The sequence below is a fragment of the Balaenoptera musculus genome, chromosome 19, assembly GCF_009873245.2.
Source record: "Balaenoptera musculus isolate JJ_BM4_2016_0621 chromosome 19, mBalMus1.pri.v3, whole genome shotgun sequence".
In the NCBI taxonomy this organism is placed as follows: Eukaryota; Metazoa; Chordata; class Mammalia; order Artiodactyla; family Balaenopteridae; genus Balaenoptera; species Balaenoptera musculus.
Window position 1 is genome coordinate 47,065,221 of NC_045803.1, and position 21,634 is coordinate 47,086,854.

Genomic DNA, 21,634 nt, shown 5'->3' on the forward strand with positions numbered 1-21,634 from the left:
TCATCTAACAAACAGCCCGGGAGTAGCCTTATTTTGACTATAGTCACCACGTCCATGGCTGGCCTGTCAAGCCACACACAGCCCACCCACCGGGGCCCCATCCGCCAGCGCTCTGCGTCACTTCCACTGGTTCAGGACTGAAGCCCTTGGTTGCCGTGGTAGGTTCTTGGCCTGGGCTCAGGCACAGTCATCCATCTATTGGATGGTGCCTGTTGGGCATCTACTGGGTGCTAGAGATAGTCTTGCGGGTACACCTGTGCTAGGACAGGCACAGTCCCTCTTCAGAGCACAGAGATGAGGGGGGAGCAGAAAAGGGTGGGCAGCCCTACCTGCAGTGTGGCAAGGGCTCTGCTGGAGGAGCTGGGACAGGTGAGTTACCGAGCTGCACACACACACACACACACACACACACGCACACACAAACAGGGTGCCCTACCCCCACCCTGGTGAGGCACCACCCTGCTTGCCGTTGATGCCAGGGGAGGAGCAGGAGGAGATGGGTGCTGTGCAAGGGGAGACAGCCTCTAAAGGTACAAGGGCTTTTTAGATCGTGGGGTCTCCCCTGGGGGCCTCTCACATCTTTGTATGAATGTTGCAGAGGCAGCCGAGAACTGAACCTTGTGTCTAGAAGTTGGAAACTGCTCCGTCCTGGAGACCAGAATTACACCCCAAATGTGGCGGGTGGCCTGGGGTCACCTCTGCAGAAGGATCTGCCCTGTGGCCTGGTGGTGGGCTGGGCCGTGGCCAGCACCCCCAGGAGTGTGGCCTGGAGGGCACTGTTGGACCCTTGCACAGGTCGACATCGAGGCCTGGCCAGCCCCGGAGCCCTGGGGCACACACCGCGCAGACTGCACCCTGGGGACCAGAGAGGAGTGGTCATGGGAGAGCTGACTCCCGGGCCTTGACTCCGGCTTCCTTCCTGCACTTGCCCCCGCCCACTGCCTGTCTGTGCTCTCATCGGCCCATGTCCTTTGCAGAACCCTCTTAGTACTGTTAGAGCCACAGTCTTGGCAGCTCTCACCAGCCCGTCGCCTTCTGCAGACCCCTCCCCACCCCCTGGAGGCAGCTCTCCATCTCCAACCACAGCTCAGCACGGAGGTCCTTGTCCCTCATCCTCTGCTTTTCTCCCCCAGGTTATTCTGAAGGATCTGGAGGTATTGGCAGAAATTGCTTCCTCCCCCGCAGGCCAGATGGATGACCCAGGCCCCCTCGATGGCCCTGACCTCCGGGTCAGCCATTCAGAGCTCCAGGTGCCCACCCCTGGCAGAGCTGGCCTACTGAAGACTCCTGGTGAGTCCTCCCCGGAGGGTTGCAGCCTCGGGGACCCTGGGAATGGCAGTGCTCAGTCTTGTCCTGGACCGGCTGGCCTTTGGGCTGTCCCTCTTTCCGCACCCTCCTGCCTCACACTACAGCAGCCCTCCACCCCTGTAAGAGACCTTCACAGCCCTTTTTCCTCATCTCCCTGCAAGTTTCGGGCTTTTGAGCCGTTGGCTAAACATAAAACCATCCGGGTCAGCTGACTGTCTCTTTCCCTGTGGTGGCGTCTCCCAGTCAGGAATCAAGGTGCTTCGGAGTCTTGGGTCTCACAGGTGGAAGACTAGGCAGCCGTTTCCTTCCTCGTCGAGAAGCTAAAAATAACATGGCAGGCAGCCCAGGCCGGAGAGCAGATAATTCAGACAGGATGTTTCCGGGCAGTCCTTCAACGTGAAGGTGGCCGTGGCGCTCCTGGTGCTCACCCCTCAGGGTCCTTCCAGACAGCGGGTGGCTCTTCTCCCTGCGCTTGTGTGACTCCCAGGTCCTCCCTCCCAGGCAGACGCCTCTTCCCTCCAGTGACACGATCCTGGAAAATGCCCAGGGATGCGACTTGGAAGGAAAGTACCCAGCGAATCTTGGGCATTTGCCTGGGGTGTCTCTTTGTCCCCTGAGCAGCTCTTGACATCTAGATACAAGGTCCTAGACCTCCTTTGATGCAGAAGCCAAGAGTCAAATAGATCTGGGGCCTTTCAGTGGCAGCTTCCCTCCTGCAGCCCCACCACGCTGGTCCCAGAAGGCGTCCCAGTACTCGGCCCTGAGGACACCTGCTTGTTGGAATTGGAGGTGACCTCAGGGCTGCCATTCAATCACAGAACGCCCATGCATTGAAGACATCTGCCTGATGACACTTGAATTCAAGCCCCTGCAGTGGGGTGTCACATAGGACCCCAGGCTTCAGGCTACCGCCATTGTGCACACTCTTGGGCCTGCAGCTGGTCCCAAGTTTCCAGCTGTTTCTGACCAAAGCAAGGAAGGAGTAAGGGGCTCTAGCGGCAGCCCAGCTTCCTTCTCTCGTTTCACAGGACACGGTGGTTTCCCTGCCTGTGAGCCGTTTCCTCTGGGCAGTCAGAGGCCATGGCTGGGAGGCTCCCACGTCCTGACCAGGAGACCCCTCGGGAGGAGATCCCTACCCTTTGTCCCACAGCTCAGGAGTCCATTCTCCATCCTGTGTCCCCAAGTCAGCACTTGGGCGTCAGCCTGAAGTCTCTGGATGGGCGGCAGGAGTGCCAGAGGTTGAGTGTGAGGCCAAGCCTCGCCGCAGGGGTGGGAGCCTTGATGAGGGGGAAGAGCAGCAGCTGAGGGAGGGGTTCCCGCCGGTGCGGCCAGGCCCCCAGATCTCCCTGCCCGGGAAGCAGTTGTCACTCATCCTCGGGGAGAAGCTGAGGCAGCATAGCCTCGGGCAGGGGACACCTTGTTCTCCCGGGACTGTCTGTGATCTGTCCCTCCATCTGTAAGGTATCTTCTCTTTTCCTCCCCGGCACAGAGAAGCCGATGGCTGTGAACCGCTTACTGGCTAGTGGAGGGATGGGCCAGGTCTGTGTTGGAGAGGGCCTGGTCCAGGGAGTTCCGGCAGCAAGCCCTCCGCTGCTTGGGAGCAGGGGCTGAAAGGGACTTGGAGGGCTAAGAGGTTGAACCCCAGCTCCTGGCCCTGTCAAGACAGGTGGGCCGCTAGGGAGCCCGAGGTGGCGAAGACTTGCCCCAGCTCACAAGGCTGTCAGACCAGCTCACAAGGCTGTCAGACCGGCTCACATCAGCCAGGGCCTCACCCCGAATTCATAGAAAACAAAACAGCCGAGTATGCCAGATGGGAAGAAATTCCATCCTGGAAAGAGCACCAAGGAAGTGCCTGAAGCACTTCCTTGGTAATGCTTCCCTCCTTCAAGGATACACAGCGCCAAGTGCCTGAAGCACTTCCTTGGTAATGCTTCCCTACTTCAAGGATACACAGCGCCATGGGCCCCGAGCTCTTAGCCCGAGACCCATGTGTGCCCTGCAGGGAGTGTGGGAACCACACGTGCGTGCTGTCCACAGCTGACCCCAGATCTGTCAGACGGGTCCATGGTTTTAAAAGGTCAAGCTCAAGGCGGTAATAGAAGAGCACGGGAAGCCAGAGCTGTACCCTGTCCCCTCTCCCGCCTCAGCCACCGTGGGGAGGGCACACGCCAGGCCCTAAAGGCCCCAGATCTGTTAGGATGGTAGGGGTGGCTGTGTGAGTCAGAAAGCGCGCAGGAAGTGCACTCATTCCTCCCGGCTGCTCTTTTCTCCCATCGCTTCGCGGGCGTGCGAGGGGGTCGTTCTGTCTGTTTCCGTCTGGCTGTGCACAGAGGCTGCGAGGCCAGCCCCTCTTCCTGTTTGGACACTGCCTTCCTCTGCTCTCCAGGGCGCAGCTCTGAGAACTTGCAGAGTGCAGAGCTGTGTCCCTTTAAGGTCGTTTGCCACCTTACCACCACCCCACCCTCCCCGTCCCTGTAAAGGCACTTTGGAAAGCCAGGGAGGTGGGGAGCCTAGCAAAGACGAAACCAGTGGTGTTTGTAGGGAGCTAAGTGGACCTGCCGTCCTGTCAGGTCTGTAAACTCGGATGGTGCAGATTGTACACAGCAGGAGCGGTGGGGAAGCCAGCCCATCACACGCCTGGATAGTTGCTGTGCTGGCCTAAAAGCGCCACAGCGGTGGTCCCCAGGGCCACAGGCAGAGTTGTCCACAGGGGATTTTGCTCTCGCCTGGCCTAGCATGAACATCTCTGGCTCCAGCACAGAGCGGCAGGGGCAGAGGCGGTGGTCTCCCTCCCCACCCCCACCACCCCGGCCTGCCCCCCTTCACTCCTGACCTTGGCAGAGCCCCGGGGCTGGGGAGAGGGCCACCTCTGGGGCAGTCAGGAGGGGAGCTGGCTGGGTGGGCGGCCCCGAGGGAAGCCTGTGGAGGGCTCCCTGTCTCCCTAACTTGTGTTTTGGTGAAACGACACGAAAACGACCGGTTGGGTCCCCTGTGACTTGGCAACTTTTGTGCCTTCTCTGTCTGGCTCCACATGGCTGGGGCCCTGCCAGGCTCTGGGGAGAGGGGATGGTGAGCCCCCTGGAGCAGGCCTGCAGTGGGGAGGCCCAGCAGGAGCAGGAGGGCTCTGGGATGAGTCCGTCATTGGAGACGGGCCTGGACATCCTGCTGCACAAGAGGGAGGCCCCTGGGCCCCGCACCGCAGCAGTGTGGCGATCTGGGACCAAAGGTCACCCCGGGACTGATGTTTGCCCCCAAAACCCAGTCTTCCTGACCTTCCCTTCCGGCCACAGGGCCCATTCTTGGGATAAAGCAGCTCGTGTCAGTGTGCCCTGCAGGGCTCTCTGGTCCCAAGCTCTAAACACATGGGCAAAAATGAACGTTCTGATTCAGTTTCGTTGCTTATAGCCCGGCCTGGTGTGACCAAGTGCAGAAATAAATTCTAGAAGAAACCCAGGAAGCCATCCCTGGTAGTTTCGCCAGTAATAGCGGTGACTGTAATATGCTGAGCTCTTGTTTAGGACTGGGCACAGTTCTAAGCACTTCTCACGTCAGCTCACTGAACCCTCCCCGTGGATCAGCCCTTGACCCTTATGCCATCTCTGAGGAGAGCACTGCTGTCATTCCCACCTGGGCTGGGGGATCATGGCAGCGGTGGTGCCGGCCCAGGAGCCTGGCCTGAGAGCCTGCTCTCTTCACCTTCACACTCAGAAGACGGCAGCACACGTGAACCCCACCCTGTCCAGCAGTGGTGGTCCAGCTTCCTCCTCTGCGTGCTGGGCTGTGGCCTCAGCCTGGCAGTTTTTTGGGGGGGTATCCCTCCTCTTCACAGTGACTTCAGGGACCCCATTCCAGCCTTAAGCCACCTCAGCAGCTCATTTCCTGCCCTTCTGCTGCCTCCCCCCTGGCCTGCCCTCTACTTCCTCCGGCCACACCAGACCATTTCCCAGCCCCCAGAAAGCCGTGCCAGCTGCCCTCTGAGCTTTAAACGCCCTTCTTCCCACACACCCTTTTCGGGCAGCGTAAAAGCACACAGGTGCTGGGGTCGAAAAGATCTAGGTTCACAACCCAGCTCTGCCCTGCCTGTCTTGTGACCTTGGGCAAGTGTCCTGCCTCGGTGCCACCTCTCCCTCCTCTGTAAATCGGGTGATGGGCCCCTGGGGGGCTCTGTGAGCGCTTGCATGGAAGGGGGTAAGATAAATGCCCTGTATGTGTAAAGTGCTGCCTTTGCTCCCATCCTTCTATGTTACAAGAGCTTACACGTGCTCCAGGCCAGCTCAGATGGCTTCTCTTCCATGCAGCTTTCCAGGCTATCCCAGGCCAGACTCCTCTCTACCACTTTGTTCCTTCCACCAGTCACACTGTGGGGTTCGCATCTGTTTCCCTCCTGGCCGTGACCTCTTAGACCCCTGAAAGTGCAGGTTATGGCAGCCTCAGCATCGCCTAGAGCTCATCAGAAATGCAGACACTGAGGCCCACCCCGGAGTCAGAATCGCATTTTATCAGGATTGCTGGGTGACTTGTGTGCGCCTCAGTTTGAGAAGCACCAGCTCATACCGCAGGGGCCTGCTGTACTCACCTCTGACCCCCCAGCGTCAGGTGCCCAGTAAGGGTCAGCACCCCTCTTTCAGAGTTTCTTAAATTGACAGAAGGAGCGGGTACCAGGACCAATCACCTAGTCCCCATTGTCGGGTCTGAGGCTCCCCTAGCACATCTGCCCAGGCCTTCACTTGTCCCCAGATGGAGAACCTGGCCCCCTCCAACCCAGGGCCCTTCCTGGTCTCTCCAGCGCCCCCTTGGCCCCAGCCCCTGCTCTCCCAGCAGGAGCAGCGCGGCCCCTCTCCACCGCCACGGTCAGCTGGAAGGTCCTCCCAGGCCCTGCCCTGGCCCATTAGCTTATCTCTTGCTCCGAACCAGGCAACTGGAAAGCCTCCTGGATTTGGGTGACTGCCCGGGGCAGAGGACTCCCTGGCTTTTCCGCAGAAAAGAAAGTTTCTGCCTTTTGGATTGGGTCCCGAGGGTGCCGTTGCTGCAGCATCTTAACCACCCTTTTGTCCACACAGCCATAGGGTTTGGGCCCTCTGACTCGGGGGACTCCACACCCCCTGAGACCCTGCTTCACGAGTGGCCGAGGCCTCCCTGTCTCCCGGCCCCTCTGCCCTGTGTGTAGGCTCTCCCTTCCCTGCTCGTCCCCCTCGGGTCCACACCAGCCTCCCAGTCACGCAGCCCACTCCTCAGCACTTCCTGTGCCAGGCACGGCGTCGCGCTCCTCATCCCCGCGAGGTCCACAGATAGGAACCGGCCCAGAGAAGGTGTCACATCCTCAGGAGTGCCCTGCCAGTCGGCCACAGGACCTGCATCTGAGCTGGGTCCCCGGCCCTCCCCCCTCCTCTCAGGGCAGCGGATCCAGATGCCCACTGGAGGGGCTGGCCAGGCACACGGCCCCAACCCTCAGGGGAGGTAGCTGGGAGGGCTGGGAGCGGAGCGGGGACCCTGCTGGGCCCGGGCTGGGCGCCTGATGTTTTCGCATCTGGTTTTGTTGAACTGTAACTCGCGTTGTGTATTGAGGCCAGAGCTATTTTTATCCTGACATGTGAGGCTCCTTCACGTCATAGCCGCAAAGCTCAATCCAAAACATCCCAGGGAAGGCTGTTTGTAAGACGTTCTGCAGATTCTCATGTCGCCACATCAGGTTTCACTTAGTAGCATCTGCAGGGCTGGCTCCCTGGCCGCCCACCCCCCGGCCTGGTCTTGTATACGGGGTGCTCCCAGCAGTATCTGTTGGCCCCTCGGCCAGCCGGTGGTCATGTGGACGTCCTGCCAGAGCCCACGCCTCTAAACCAGGAATGCCAGGCAGGCGGCACTGGACTGGTCCTCGGCAGGAGTAGGGAATGGAAATCCCGCTCTTCTCGGCCCCTCAAAGGGCGCCTCCCTCCTGAGACCCGTGTCCAGGTTGCTCCCAGCCCTCTCCTCACTTCCGCACCTCCTGGGCCCCCGGCCAGAACACCTCCCCGACCGTGCGCGGCGGGCCTGGAAGACCGTGCTATCAGCAGTGTCTCCTGGGTCAAAGCCTGCCAGCCCTGTCATCCCAGCAGATCCCCACGTTGGAGGGCGGGCCCTGACTCCGGGTGTCGGGCCCCTATCCGGCTCTGCCCTGTCCTAATGTGCCGGCAGCATCCAGCCCCGGGCCCCACCCGAGGGGGAGCTGAGCTGAGTAGGCTTTTATCGGCTGCTGAGAAAGGAGGCCGATTCCCAGCCGAGCTTGTCAAGCACGCAGACGGGCGAGAGGCAGAGGCGGCCGGTGGAGGCGCTGTGAGCTCCCCACGGGGAGGAGCAGACTGCGGCTGGGCAGAGATTAGTTCAGTTGGGAGAGGCCCATCACTCCCTGTAGTAACACTCCTGGAGCGGGTTTGTTCTCTCTCCACCCCACCTCCTCCTCCCGTGCCTGCAGCCTTGCCTGGAAACATCTCACAGGTTCTACCTCAAGCCAGCTGGGCCAGAAGGGCTGGTGAGTCAGAAAAGTGGCTGGTGGGGCCAGTGGGAAACTGAGGCGGGGAGGGACCGAATAGGCCCTCACCCTGTCCGTGGTGAGCACTGAGATGCGCCCCCTCCTTGCCCAGCCCACCTGGCCAGTGTTGCCCTACCCCCGCGAGCTTCCCAAGGCTCCCCGCCCTCTCCTGCAGAAGCTTCTCTCAAGGGCAGTGGCCCTGACCAGAGCCCGTTCTGGCGGGCGGGAGCCTGAAGGGCCCCCGGCCTCGGGCAGCTCCCCCGAAGCCCCCATCCTCCTAGTCTCAGCCTCAGGAAGGCGCCCGGCGCCCACTTCGGTTGCACCCGGCCTCCTGCTCTTCGCAGTCCTTAAACCGAGCAGCGGAAGCTTTCTCAGTAACCATCGCACTGTGAGAATGGGAGGCACTCGACATGGCTTCTCCCAGATGTGGCTCTGCCCCCTCCTACCTCCTAAGGGCCTCAGCTCCAGAGGCCGCCATGCGGGCCTGGACGTGGAGAGTCGATTGTGGGGCCCAAAGGGGGCTGTGGCTAAGGAGAGCGGCGACATGTGCAGAGCAGCCCCAGGCCTTCTCTTCTGCGGGTCTGTCAGCTGAGGGGTGGCCAGATCTCCCTCCCTGAATGTGGGGGGTGGGGGAGGGGTCCCAGGCGATCCCCTCTCCTCACAGCCTCCCTGCCCCCCAGCAGAGGACTGTGAGCTCGTCCCAGATCTGACATTCCAGACTATCCCCAGCCCTCAGCCGTCCAGTCCGAGACTCGGAGAACGGGAACCATTTGCCTCATGCAGTGCTCTGTGTTATGGCACGTTTGCCAGGGATAGCAGCCCCAGTTTATCGAGATCAGACTATGTAGGAAGCCCCAGGCCAGGTACGTTACATGTTTGTCTCGTTTAATGAGGGCTCTTATTGCCCCCACTTTACAGATGAGAAAACTGAGGCTTAGAGAGGGTAAGAGACTTGCAATTCTGGAGTTGCACAGCTAGTAAGCGGTTGAGAGGAGATCTGATCTGAACCCAGGTCTGATGGACTCCCAAGCCAAGCTCTAAAACACCATGTTTGATGCTTCCCACTGCCCCTGTAGGGACAGAACCACCCAGCACCCCTCCCCAGTGCCTGCCCAAGACACCCAGTCCCTGGAGACTGGAGACTTGTGGCCCCAGGTGGGGAGGATTTCTTTATGGTCGGTCCCCGTTTTGGTCCCTTTGTCCTTTGGAATCTAATCCTGGAAATGGGGTGGGACAGAGGTGTACATACAGAAACTAGAAGGGGACAGGGACCTAAGGAGTCATCATGAACGAGCACCCAAGAGAAGGCCGCAGGGAGCTGGGCTCCAGTCCACACACAGCTCCACTGGGGGGCGCGGGGGGAGCCTCTGCCCTCCAGCCAGGCCACCGTGGGGGCAGAATACACGTCCTCAAGTGTGGGGATGGGGACAAGGGGCTGAGAGGCAGCCAGACTGCCTCAGCAGCTGTATCTGCGGCCACCTCTTTGGAGATCAGCCCCCGCTGGGCCTGAGGTAACTCGATCTGTGAGAATGTGACACTCGATTCTGCAAACAGCCCCTCTGGGCAGGGAGCAGAGACTGTTTGCCATTCCAGAGTCACTCAGGACTGCCTGGGCCAGGCTCTTCTGGACAGGGACCCAGAACAACACACTGCAAACAACAAGAAATTCAACGAGGCCTGTCCTTGAACTGGCTTCTCACCCCGTGCACGGTTCACAGGAGCTGTAGAAGAGGCTCAGGAGAGAGGACAGTATTTTGAAGGTGTGGTTCCTGGTAAGGAATCCTCATAGAGTAATTCACAGCCAGGAAAAACAAAACAGGAAACACCTTTTCCAGTTCCCAACCACTCTTCCCCGTAAGGACCACGCGAGGACATAAGGAAGACTGAGTTCAGCAAAACGACAGAACTCCTGGGAGAAGGTTTTACTGCTGCTTCCTGGCATCTGATGAAGTCAGCCTGTAGGGGCTCCTCTGTAAGGCTCACTTGTAGTGCTCTGGACGACGGTTCCACACGTTCCTGTTTTGTGCTTTAGGCTGATGCTTCTGGGAGCTGATACTCCTTGCACAGCCAAGCTTGATTCCCAGAGACCCCCCCCCCACGCTGCCTGTTTCACTAAATCGTACGCTTTAAAAGGGTGAACTTTATGGTATATGAATTATATCTAAGTTAAACGGCTATTTTTTTTTTTAAATCAGATGTCCTGTTAATGCCTCAGGCAGATGGAATGAGGAGTCCTAACATCACTGACACCTCTTTCCAGCAGTGCTGTTGAGGTCATCATGTGTCAGAAAGGAAGGACGGGGGGAGATCCCAAGGGGTGTATGAACACACTACATTGGGATCACCCAGGCACTGTGTCAGCCCCGCCCTCGTCCCCTCCGCGCCGGAGGCCTTACAGAGGGGACCATGTGCAGGGCTGGGGCTGGGACGGGGTTGCAGGGACAGTGGGGTGAGGGCTGTATCTGGCTTTCAGTGTATTTTCAGCTGGTACACATAAGAGGGAGATCTCGAGTGCGCTTCTGGTTGTAAAGCCAGCTCAGGGTCTTCAAAGTACTACTCTAAAAGAGCGTCTTTGCCTGAAGATGAGGAAAAATCTCTGATTTCAAAACATTGGGTGCAGATGGAAACGCTTGGTCACATTTTGTCGGTGTGTGCTGTCTTCACCCTGGTGGCTGTGTGCATAACTGACTTATTCTTAAGCAGCGGCGGGAAGGGAGTATGGCTTCTGCCTTGCAGGATCTATCGGCTTCATGGACCATTGAGGTTGTGTGTCTGCCTTCTCTCTTTCTTCTCTTTGACTTGCCATTTGCTCTTAACCAGTCAAACAAAGCCCAACTGTATTTTATTTATTAGGATAATGAGTAAAAAAAAATTTTTTTTTCCAAAAATTTCTGGCACCTAGCAGCCGGTCTCACACGTAGGAGGTGTTCACTAAGTGATGGGGGGTCAGCTGGAGGGGTGGACAGGGAAGTGGGTGCTTTTTGCAGTAAGCAGAGTTGTATCAGCTTGTGCACACTTGTTTGGTCCTGGCTTTTTTGCTGCCAACGTGGCCCTTGATTGAAGGTGTTCCCTCATCCTGTTACACAGAGACTCTTCCCCCACCGTTTTGGCGTTGATAATTGTTTATATTCTGTGGACACGTAGAATAAATCCCGGCTCTGTCCCTTTCTCTATAGGTACCAAAGGCTTGGAGTGTTCTCCTTCGACTCCGACCATGAACTCCTACTTTTACAAGTTCATGATCAACCTTCTCAAGAGGTTCAGCAGTGAACGGAAGCTTCTGGAGGTCAGAGGCGGCTTCATCATCAGGTTAGCCTCCGCGTACCTTCTGTGCTCCCACAGCCTCGGCTTTTCATTCTCATACCATGCAAGGGGTCAAGGCAACCATTTTCTCTTCCACTCCTCTCTCCTCCTTTCCCTGACCTTTGAGCTCTTAAAAGAAACAAAGAAGGTTCCCCCTTCACACCAGGTTGCTGGTGCTACTGACATGGGTTAGGTCGATGTCACCATTTTTCGAACAAATGAAATCGTCTTTCACTTGTTGAGACAGCTTTCCTTGAGGCTAAATATCCTGTCATTGACCACTCTTGTGGGAATCTTCAGGGAGAAAAGGAGGTGAGCCAGACAGAGCATGAACCTGGCTGTGCTGGGTGCCCAGCTGTCAACACACCGTTTGGCCACAGCTGGTGGCAGCAGTGGCTCTGGCGGAGCCAGGTTCTTGTGCTGTGTGAGCCCAGCCCCGGACAGTCCCAGGGCACCAGCCCCAGTCCCTGGAGGTCTCCAGAACTGTCACCACCAGCAGTATGGCCAGGTCTGGCCCTTTGCCTCTTGCTTGGCTCCAAGGAGCAGGGTCACCAGGAGAGTGACCTTCAGGCCAACAGAAATCTAAAGGGGGCACAGATTTCTTCAGGCTCCCCACAAAGCCAGGCAGAGGAGTTTCCCAGAATAGTCTGAGTGACCCTAGATACTCTACAGCAGTGGTTCTTGGCCCTGACTGCATGTTAGGTCACCAAGGAGGCTTGAAGAAGAAGGTGATGGCTGGGCTCCACCCTGACCAGTGAAATCAGAACCTCTGGGGCGACGGAGGTTAGTAAAGCCATCCAGGGTGCTCAGGGAGCAGACTAGACTAATGTCCCAGGAGTTGGGGGGCTCCTGATCAGGGCCATCTGGGGGTCAGGGAGTTGAAGGAGAATTCCAGGCGGAGGGTCCACCCTGCACAGAGGCTTCAAGGCAGGAAGGAGGTTGGAGAGTTCATTTTGCTGTAAACCAGAAGGCGAGGGGGGAGGGGCTCAGCCGTGTGAGCTGGACTAAGGACTGGGGCCCTTACCCAGAGGTCAGCGGGAAGCCGCTGAATGGGCTTGAGCAGGGGGATGGTGTGACCAGATTGCTGCTTTTTTTTAATTATATATAAATTATTTATTTATTAATTTCTATTTTTGGCTGCGTTGGGTCTTCGTTGCGGCGCGTGGGCTTCTCATTGCAGTGGCTTCTCTTGCTGCAGAGCACGGGCTCTAGGCGCGTGGGCTTCAGTAGTTGTGGCTCGCAGGCTCTATAGAGTGCAGCCTCAGTAGTTGTGGTGCACGGGCTTAGTTGCTCCGCGGCATGTGGGATCTTCCTGGACCAGGGCTTGAACCTGTGTACCCTGCATTGGCAGGCGGATTCTCAACCACTCCGCCACCAGGGAAGCCCCAGTTTGCTGTTTTTACAGATTACTGTGCTGCTGGGAGAGAATGGGTGGATGTGTGGGAGACCAGGTGGGAGGCTGTTGTCCAAGGTGGCAGCTTGGTAGGGGGATGGGAAGAAGCAGTGCAGTGCGATGCAAGAATCAGTAAGAAGTATGTTGATTGGTGATGAATTGCATGAGGGAGGGAGGGAGGAGAGAGGGAGTTGGGGGGGACGGCCAGGACTGTGGTGTGAGCAGCAGGGTAGATAGTGGTAGCTGTCCCTGAGGTGGGAGCCCCGGAAGAGGAGCAGGGAGGGAAGGGTTTTAAATAGCTTTGGGAACGTCAAAGGAAAGACATTGAAGACATTGCTATGTCTGCCTCTCAAAGGAGGGATCTAGGCCCACGATACAAATCTGGAGGTTGATGGCAGTCATTCATTCATTCACTCTCTTATCCATTCATTCAACAGATATTTACTGAACACTGTGCGGGGTTCCATTCTAGATAATTCTACCTTGTGGATTTCACTCCTAGGGACTAAGAATGGTCAGTGGTCAGAGCGAAGGAAGGCCGCCCGGAGCCGGGCCCTTCAGAGTTCCAGTGTGCAATGGTTGGGTCTGGAGAAGCTGGGAGAGGAGGCTGAGGAGAGGGGCCCAAGAGGTAGAAGGAAGCAGAGGAAAGAGGGGGATGTCAGGAGGCAGCGAGGGGAGAGGAGGCCGGAAGAGGGCCGGCTGGAGGGCGTGGGGGAGCCTGCTGAGCACGGGGTGAGCTGAAGGCGTGGGAGACAAGGAAATGGGCGGAGCAGGCCCAGGGCTTGCCTGTGTGGCGCTGGCGGCGGGTGGAGGAGCCACGGGGCCCCAGCTCCAGGCAGAGGGTGGCATTGAGGCCACCCTGGGGAACAGCCCGAAGGGTAGAGTCTCAGGAGGGGACAGCCCTGCCTGGCCAGAAGGACAAACAGCAGGACCACGAGTCCCTGCCCATCGGGAGGAAGGGGCTTCCGATGGTCTAGACCCCCCAAAGGCGTCCCGGTGGTGGTGGGGTGGTGTCACCACCCTCTGCTTTCCTGAGCTCTCACAGGGCAGGGTTTCTCAGCGGCGGCACCGTTGGCATCTGGGGCCGGACAATTCTTTGTGGCAGCGGCTGTCCTGCGCGCTGTAGGGTGTGGAGCCGCGTCTCCAGCCTCGACCCGCTGGATGCCAGTAGCACCGTCACCCACCCAACTGGGACAATCAAAAAACGTCTCCAGACAATGCCAAAGGTCCCCTGGGGGGGGCAGAATCATCCCGGGTGACAGCCACGGTTACAGAGCGACAGAAATGGATTCTTATCGTCACTTGCCAAAAGAGGAAGGTTTCCATGGTTTTTTTTTTTCACATCAAGTTGGACGGTTGGGGATTGAAGAGACCCCCTACCAGGAAAATGACGGACTCTTCCCACACGAGTGACGGTTAGCTTCGTGCGGCTTTCCAAATTGTAGAGGTGTCAGCTCTTTTGATGAGCCCTCCTTGCCTGGAAGACTTTTAGGAAACCAGTGGAGAGAAAGGCCTTTGAAAAAGGAATTTGTAGCTAGTTTCCTCTCTGGAGAACTGGGCTGTAATGGGTTTTTCTATCCTCTGTCAGCCTCACGTGCCCTGTCAGGGGCCTGGGGAGAGGGCGCTCGGGGAGTCGGCACTATCCCCAGATGGCACCGGGCAGAAGTGCGGGCAGCGTGCGTGCGCATGGGTGTGTGTGAGCGTGTGCGTGGGCGCTCCCTCCGCCCGCTAGGGCCGAGGCTCCGTGAGCTGCTGCCACGTTCCCATTCACAGCCTCTAGGACAGTGAGGCTTCGCTTGCTTTGCAGTGTCTCCCAGGCATCCTAGGCTGATGAGAATCCTCATGTTGCAGGAGGGAAATGAGAGGAAGCCGCGTGCCTGCCTGGCTCGGTTGGAGCTGGGCTGCAGACCGCTGCACTCTGCTAATTTTGCAGCTGCCCCTCTGTCCCTTCTGTGAGAGCGTGCCGAGCCAGGTGCCTTGAGGAGCCCTGCGCAGCCTGCAGACCAGGACCGCCTGGCTCCCAGCTCCTCAGAGGGTCCTCCCTGCTCGTCCTTCTGGGGCTCAGTATCCAGCATGGCAGTCGCTCTCTGTTCCAGGGCTCACACTCCCCGTGCACCACACTGGGGCCTCAGTGGGCATGGCGCCTGGCCTCCAGGGCACGCCTCACTCCCACCCCGCACGGGCCGCAGAGGTCTCCTAGCCCTGGGCAAAGAACCCAGTGGGCTGGACAGAAGGAACCTGTGACTGGGCCCCTCACATTTGTTGTCCCTCCTAGTCCTTCGCTTCATTAGTCCAGCCTGCCGTTCCCCCTGAAGCAGCACCAGCCCCTGTCATTTCGAGCTACAGCTTCCTCTGGGCCACACCAGCTCTGTGGGGCGGCTACCTGCTAAGCCAGCGTGCCACGCCACCCAGTCTGGGTTCTCAGGGTGAGCACAGCCCAGCATCCGATGTGGAGGAGGCCTTGAAGACGTGTGCCTTCCTCCTTCCCGTGGCCAGACGGGCTGAGGCCCTTCAGCAGAGGTTCACTGGGGGCCCAGCCCTCGGAGTGTCAGCCTGCCCACCTGCCTTTCGTTTCATTTCCTTATTTTCTGCTGGTGGCTTTAAAGAGGAGCATAATAGTGATACATGCAGGCTGAGAAGAAGCCACAGGCCTGATAAGAAACACAGTAAATGAAAAACTTAAAAAAAAAAAAAAAAAAGAGAGCGAGAAGCAGGGACTTCCCTGGCGGTCCAGTGGTTAAGACTCCATGCTTCCACTGCAGGGGTCATGGGTTTAATCCCTGGTCGGGGAACTAAGCTCCCACATGCCGTGCGGCGCAGCCAAAAAAATTTTAAAAAGAGAAAAAAAACACAGTAAATGATTCTTAACCCCCTTCTTCTGGTGTTAAGCCAGCTATAAGTTGCTCCTCTTAACCCCCAAGATTGAGCAGAGAAAGGAAAGAGATTCTTCTGGCAAACAAATGAAGAGCCATTGTTTCTGTAGTAGTGTGTTTAGCTCAGGGTCCAGGAACGGCTACTGTCTATAGAAGGACAAAGGCATCCAGAGTTCTTGAGGACAAACGTCTGGTGGGGGGTCTTGGCCTTGAGGAAGATGCATGACTCTCCTCAGGCCCCGGGGTGTTTCCCCCAACTCGGCTTTCCCAGGCTGCACCTCCGTGGGGCGTGGGAGTAGGGCCCCCAACTCCAGCCAGGCCCCTGCGTGGGTTGGACATCCTCTCTGTGTCCATGTGGCCTCACTCTCTGGTGGGTGTAACAGTTCAGAGGCATGTTGAGTTTGGGGAAGCCAGTGACTCCAAAACCAAGCCAGACTTGCTGTGACCCACTCCGGGCCCAGGCCCTTCTCCCGGCTGCAGGGACTGAGGGAGGGAAGAGGGGGACACGGGCAGATGCCACCCCAGCCCTGCCCACACCCACGCCCCCTCCCCAAGGCTCCACAGGAGTCGGCAGATGCCACAGGCACTCAGGAGCTGGATTAAAAGGGGAGCTTCTCGAGTCAAACAGCCTTGGGTTCGAATCCCAGTTCCTCTAGTTTTTAACTCTGTGACCTGTTTCCAAGCCCGTTTTGCTTTGACTGTAAGACGAAGATAATTGTGCCTGCCCTGTCGTTTTGCGGAGAGGGTTACATAAGACCCTGCGTGTTACAGTGCTCCGCACGGCTTGGTCCAGGGGAGCTTGCTGTTCTGCCTCATGATGCGGCCTCGGCCTCCCACAGTGGTCTGTGGGGAGGGGAAACCAGAGCCGGGAGAGGGTGAAAGAATTGAACCTTCTGTGCCGAGAGCTGGCCCCTGAGCGCCAGGCCTGCTGCGCTGACACCCAGGGCGCCCACCAGCGGCCTGGCCCTGGCACCGCTAAAACAACTCGGCCCCAAGTGGGTGTTCGTGTACATTTCCCTCCTCTGGCCTCTCCCCCCGCCCCCCCCCCCACCGCCAGTGCAGACAGAACAAGCACAGAGCTTGTTTTCCCACGAACCGTTCCACTATACTCAGTAGAAAAGGAGAGGAGGGAGAAAATGCAGCCTCTTTGATAGACTGTGATATGAACTCCAGCGTAATCCAACAGCTGTGATCTTTACAAGGCCTGCTTCTGTGCTGGGAAGGCAGCGAGGCTGAGGACGCTCACGCTGCCAGCCAGTGCGGCCCTCTGACCAGCCGTCCTTCGGCTTAATCAGCTGTGCCTTTCCCCCTCCCCTTCCTCCCTGCTGCCTTGCAAAGAGGACTTGCCAGAGAATGCTTTCTTTTCAACGAGTGACTGTGCTGTGAACTCGAGGGCTCCATCCCCATCCAGCCCCGTCCATGGTGGCCGAGCACCCTCCCCGGAGAAAGGAAGCCCCCAAGATGAGGTGCAGGTGGGGGTCCAAGTGAGAGACGGGGGAGCCGTCACGAGGCTTCTTCCACGAGACCCCGACCCAGAGAGCCCCGCGATAAGGTTTCTGGTTCCTTCCGGTCCTCCTCTTGCCTCTGACACAGACAGGCCTGGCAGCCTCTCCAGTTCAGCCAAGGCCCAGAGTCCCTAATATGCACCCCTGCTAAGCCTGCCCTCCCCTCCCCCAGTGCCCCGGCTTTGTGTGAGAGCCCTGTGTTGGGGGCGGGCGAGTGAGGAATTGATTGGCCGCTAAGGTGGGTGGTGGGGCTAGGAAGCCCCTGGACTTGTTTTTAATTGCAGGGCGGGAGTGGGGCACGGTGGCTCAAGAGAAGAAGCTCTCTTTCATGCCCTAATTGGGAAATTCCACTTTGCTGTTCTTGTCTGTTCCTTGGCGGGGGGTCAAACAGCCCCTGTGGCTAGGGCAGCGAACGCCACAGATCCTTGCCGACCCCAGCTCCGCCCCCCTCGGTCTCTGTATCCACCCGGCCTCTGGAGTTCATCTGCGTCGGGGGCACCCCCTTTCCCCTGTCTCTTTCTGCGTGCCACCTTGCATGCCAGGGGGCATCGGTTGGGTCCCCAAAAGCCCATTGTGCTGGTGCTAATGAAAGATGAATCGAGTAAAGTGGCAAGACCCAGATCCCTGTTCAAATGGCATTTTAGAAAAGCAGCTTCGCTTCTGGCCCCCAGCCTGCGGAGAGAGCTGCTGAGAGGCCCCGCTCGGCTGTCTTCCTCTCGCCCCTTTAATGGATTGCGTTCATTTGCTCAGAATAAAAACAAATTGCTGTGACAGACACGCACCAACCTAAGTCTGTCTGTGGAAGCAGGCCCTGATCCCCCTCCCCAGAATGCAGGCGGATTTGGGTCTTTCATCAGTTGTAGCCGTGTTGATTGGGGTCCCCAGCTGAGGGGAAGGAGACAGAACATTGAACAGGGCTGGAGGGTTGCTTCGAGTAATTTCTTACTTCCCTCTCAGAAGAAGCTTCTCTTCCTGTCAGCTTTAAGTCAGTCTGCCCAGTTCCTTGTGTGAATCTTCTGGAGCCTTCCCCGGTCATTCTTCTCCAGGGGCCAAGGTGCTTTTGTTGAGATGCAGGACAGCAAAGGGAGTGAGTGGCAGAAGCTGCTTTGCACAACCAGCTCTTGGCTCTGATCTCCGAATTGGGACAATGCTGAGTACCTGTGAATGGCAGGGCAGCCCGATCTGACATGCCAGAGAAGATTGCCTGCAAGAAAGCCCTGCCCTCAAACGTGAAGAGATGTCCCTGGGAGGTGCAAAGTGCAGGCCGCCCAGAGAGCCCAGCCCGGCCCATGTCCATTGTTCCCTAATGCATGGCAAAGTGCCAGCATCCCAGCACCTCATAGAACCATCTGTGACCCAGGGGTGGCAGGGAGGGCTGGGGGCAGCCAGTGGCTTTGCTCTCTCTCCTGCAGGCAGTCCCCCTGCTGTCCCTGTAGAGCCTACTGTCATACACACTGACGCTCCCTGCAAGAACTGAGGTATTTTCTTCTGGAATATGGGAGCCACGTGCGATAAGCCTTGCTAGGCCAGGCTGGGATTAACTAGGTGCAGCCAGGCGGGAGGTGGGAGGAGAGGAAGTGCTGGCCAGAGGGACCCCCGTGCAGCGTGCTCTGGAAGTCTGGGGAGCTTTAGAGGGAAGTGGCCCCACGTTTCCAGGGTCCTCCCAGATCCCCTGTGGGCGGAGGGGCTGCTGATGGAAGCAGGGGCTGGAAGGAGGCCAGGGATCCACTCGCGTCGAGCAGGGCTTGTGGGAGGTTAGGGGTCACGGGCCAGCTGGGCACGGGGAGGCCAGGTGACCCACAGAGCCAGCCGTTTGCCCCCACGTCCAGGAGCAGCTGTGGTGGGGGGAGGACTCGGGAGCCATCCCGCACCTGCTGCATGGGAGGCCTTAAAAGGCCTCCAAAGACTCCTCACATGGGTGGTGGCACCTGCGGGGCCCTTTCCAGCCTCCAGTTAAAAGCACTTTCTTTGTAGTCTATACACCCGAGAAGCCTCAGCTCCCCGGCCCTGTTGCCAGGGGCTGAGAGCTTGACAGTGAATTTCTTTCTGAAGCTCTAGAGGTTTTGGAATCTGCAGTTGTCTCTGGACCTGTTTATACTTTACCTAAGGATGCCAGGAAACTAGCAAAGCTTTGACCTTGGTAAGTCAGACAGCTGGGTTAATTAGCAAGTAGCTGCTGGGTATCATAATGTAGCAACTTAAAATATCGTCAGGTTTGGAATTGGCCCCTAGAGGTCACTTCCATCCTCCTGCCTCCTTGGAGTTGGGCTGCATCCGAGCCAGGAAAGATAAGTGGGCGTCCTTAGCTTAAAAGTGCTTTTAAACTCCTGGAACAGCAGTTACAGAAATGTGTCCTGTTTGTCGGTCGTAGAACGTGGTTCTCAGGAAGCTCTTTACTTCATCCTTTTTCTTTTTTTTTTTTTTTTTTTTTGCTACTTCATCCTTTTAACCCAACCTTTTCACCGTGGGTGCCCTGGGAGGCCCCTGTGTGGTCCTCCCCCCTCTCTCCCCACAAGGGTATTCTTTTAGCAGGTGGCCACAAAGATCACAGGCACACGCGCACCCACTTCCCCCCGCCACCCCCATCGTCAGAAAAATAACACAGAAAGGTTTCCATCACATGCGGTTTGTGAAAGGCCGTCAGACCAGCTGCCCCTTCCACATGGAAGGAGAGTTCCCGTCTCTGAGCGCGTGTGATGGTGACACCTTGCAGTGGCCCTGGCCTGGGGGGACCTTGGCGCTGAATTCAGCCTCAGACGGTGAGCACAAGCCCACGTGAAGTAGCGTACAGTCCATGGGAAAGGGTGCTTTGTAACCCGGGCTGTGAGGGCCCACGGAAGAGGCCCTTGGGATCTAAAGTGGATAATGGAACTCTCTTTACAAGTATGCAGCCTCAGCTCCCAGGAGAGCATGGGCTTTGCGTCTGTTGCTGTCATCCTAAAATCTTTGTGTCTCTGTAGCACCAGAACATTTGTCCCCAGCTCCCTCACCCCATGTCTTAGGACATCTCCATGGGGGTGCTGTGTACCATCTAGAGATCCCAGAGCTGAGGTTCTTGGTTGTCTTCCAGACTGGGTGCTGGAGGCCATTTGGGAAAACTGCCCAGTTTCCAGTCTGGACTTGCTTTTCCTCAGCCTCATTGGAAAGAAGCTATGTTCTCTCGTGGCGCCTCCCTTTTGCCCAGAGTCACTGACCCACAGAAAATCCCCACCAAGACCCGTCCTGATGTGCCCTCCTCCTCGTCGTCCTCTCCCAGGGCTCTCATCCTGCTGCCTGTCACCTCTCAGAAGTGAGACACCGAGTAAGTCTGCGGATCCTTCCCTGTCTTCCTTCTAGGCCCCGGGCCCTCCAGACTCCTGCCCGGCCATTATCCTGTCCCATTTCTGGTCTATATTTAGATTACATAATCTCATTGGAACTGCCTGGCACTAGGACAGTGACTTTCTTGGTCTAAATCTCTGTTTTGACTCTTGCTCAAGAGGACAAGTCTCCCCCCCACACCCAGATCATTTGTTTTTCCTTCTGGTTTATCACAGTTGCTCACATCACCCACATTGGCCTCTCTCTGTCTCTGAAGCTGAGCTGAGATGGATTTCAAGTACAATCCTGAGTCATCTCTCATTTTTTTCTAGTCCTCTGTCGAGCATCCCGTGCTGTCTGTTTCGAGCCTTGCCTCTCCCTCTTCCCTTTCAGAAGCCGCTTTCCTAAGCGTGAAGTTTTGCATCTCTTTCTCCGTTTCCACCGGCCGCACCCCCTGCCCGGGCTGCGGTCACGGTCACGCGCCGCAGTGCCAGCTCTCACACGTGACCAGTTTCCCGAACATGGGGCCATCTGAGCCTCCTTGTTTTGCTCCCCCAGAGAGCTGCTGCTTTAGCCTAATAATGGCGCTCGTGTCTCCACTTCACCCTCAGCCTTGTCATCAGTAAACTCGTGGCCTCCTGTGTCCCCAGAAGTTCTGACTTGTTTTCTGCGCCGTTTTACCATCTCTTTGGCAAAACCCTCTCTCTTTCTTAACCACGTAAGCTTAACACTTTTTGCTTCAGTGCCCCAGATCCATCTTTTCCTTCTCCTGATCAGGCCACCATGGCAGCCTTTCCTCCCTCCATGCCCCAATTTCCACAACGCCTTTTTTGAATCTAAATTGTGTATTAACAACATACTATATAAAAGTACACAAATCGTAAGTGTACTACAGTTCGGTTAGCTTTCGCTAATTGTCTACATCCATGTAACGAGCACTCAGATCAAGAAGTAGAGCATTTCCAGCACCCAAAGGTCCCTTTCATGTCTCCTCCCAGTTACCACCCCTACCCTCCTCCCCAAAGTAGCCACTGGCCTGAATTCTAACGCTGTACAATCGTTTACCTGGTTTTTTGTTTTGGTTTTGGGTTTTGGGTTTTGGGGTTTTTTTTTTTGTTAACCTGGTTTTTTGAACTTTATATAAATGGAATCACGTAGTTTGTGCTCTTTTACAAACTGTAAACTTTCTTTTGACCCACCTCGTGTTTGTGAGGTTCACCTGTGTCCCATGTAGCAGTAGTTCACGTTTCTGTCAAGTCCCCCACTGTGTGAAGATGCCGTGGCTCATTTACACATTCTGCTAGTGATGGGCATTTGGGTTATTTTCAGTTTGGCACTATTGTGAATAGTGCTGCCATGAGCATCCCTTCACATGTCTCCTGGTGAATATACGTGTACGTTTCTCTCAGATAATACCTAGGGATTGCTGGATCAGGGACCATACATG

General features: G+C 57.1%; 1 protein-coding gene across 5 annotated transcripts in view; it reads left to right on the plus strand.

The window, feature by feature from the left end:
* The window catches only part of VAC14 (VAC14 component of PIKFYVE complex), a 98,144-nt gene that overhangs the window by 48,802 nt on the left and 27,708 nt on the right, over positions 1 to 21,634 (plus strand). For all 5 annotated transcript variants that reach the window (XM_036834329.1, XM_036834328.1, XM_036834332.1 and 2 more), the window contains 2 exons: positions 1,134 to 1,290; positions 10,990 to 11,122. In XM_036834329.1, coding sequence (XP_036690224.1) covers positions 1,134 to 1,290; positions 10,990 to 11,122 — 290 coding nt within the window. The remainder of the gene's footprint in view (positions 1 to 1,133; positions 1,291 to 10,989; positions 11,123 to 21,634) is intronic.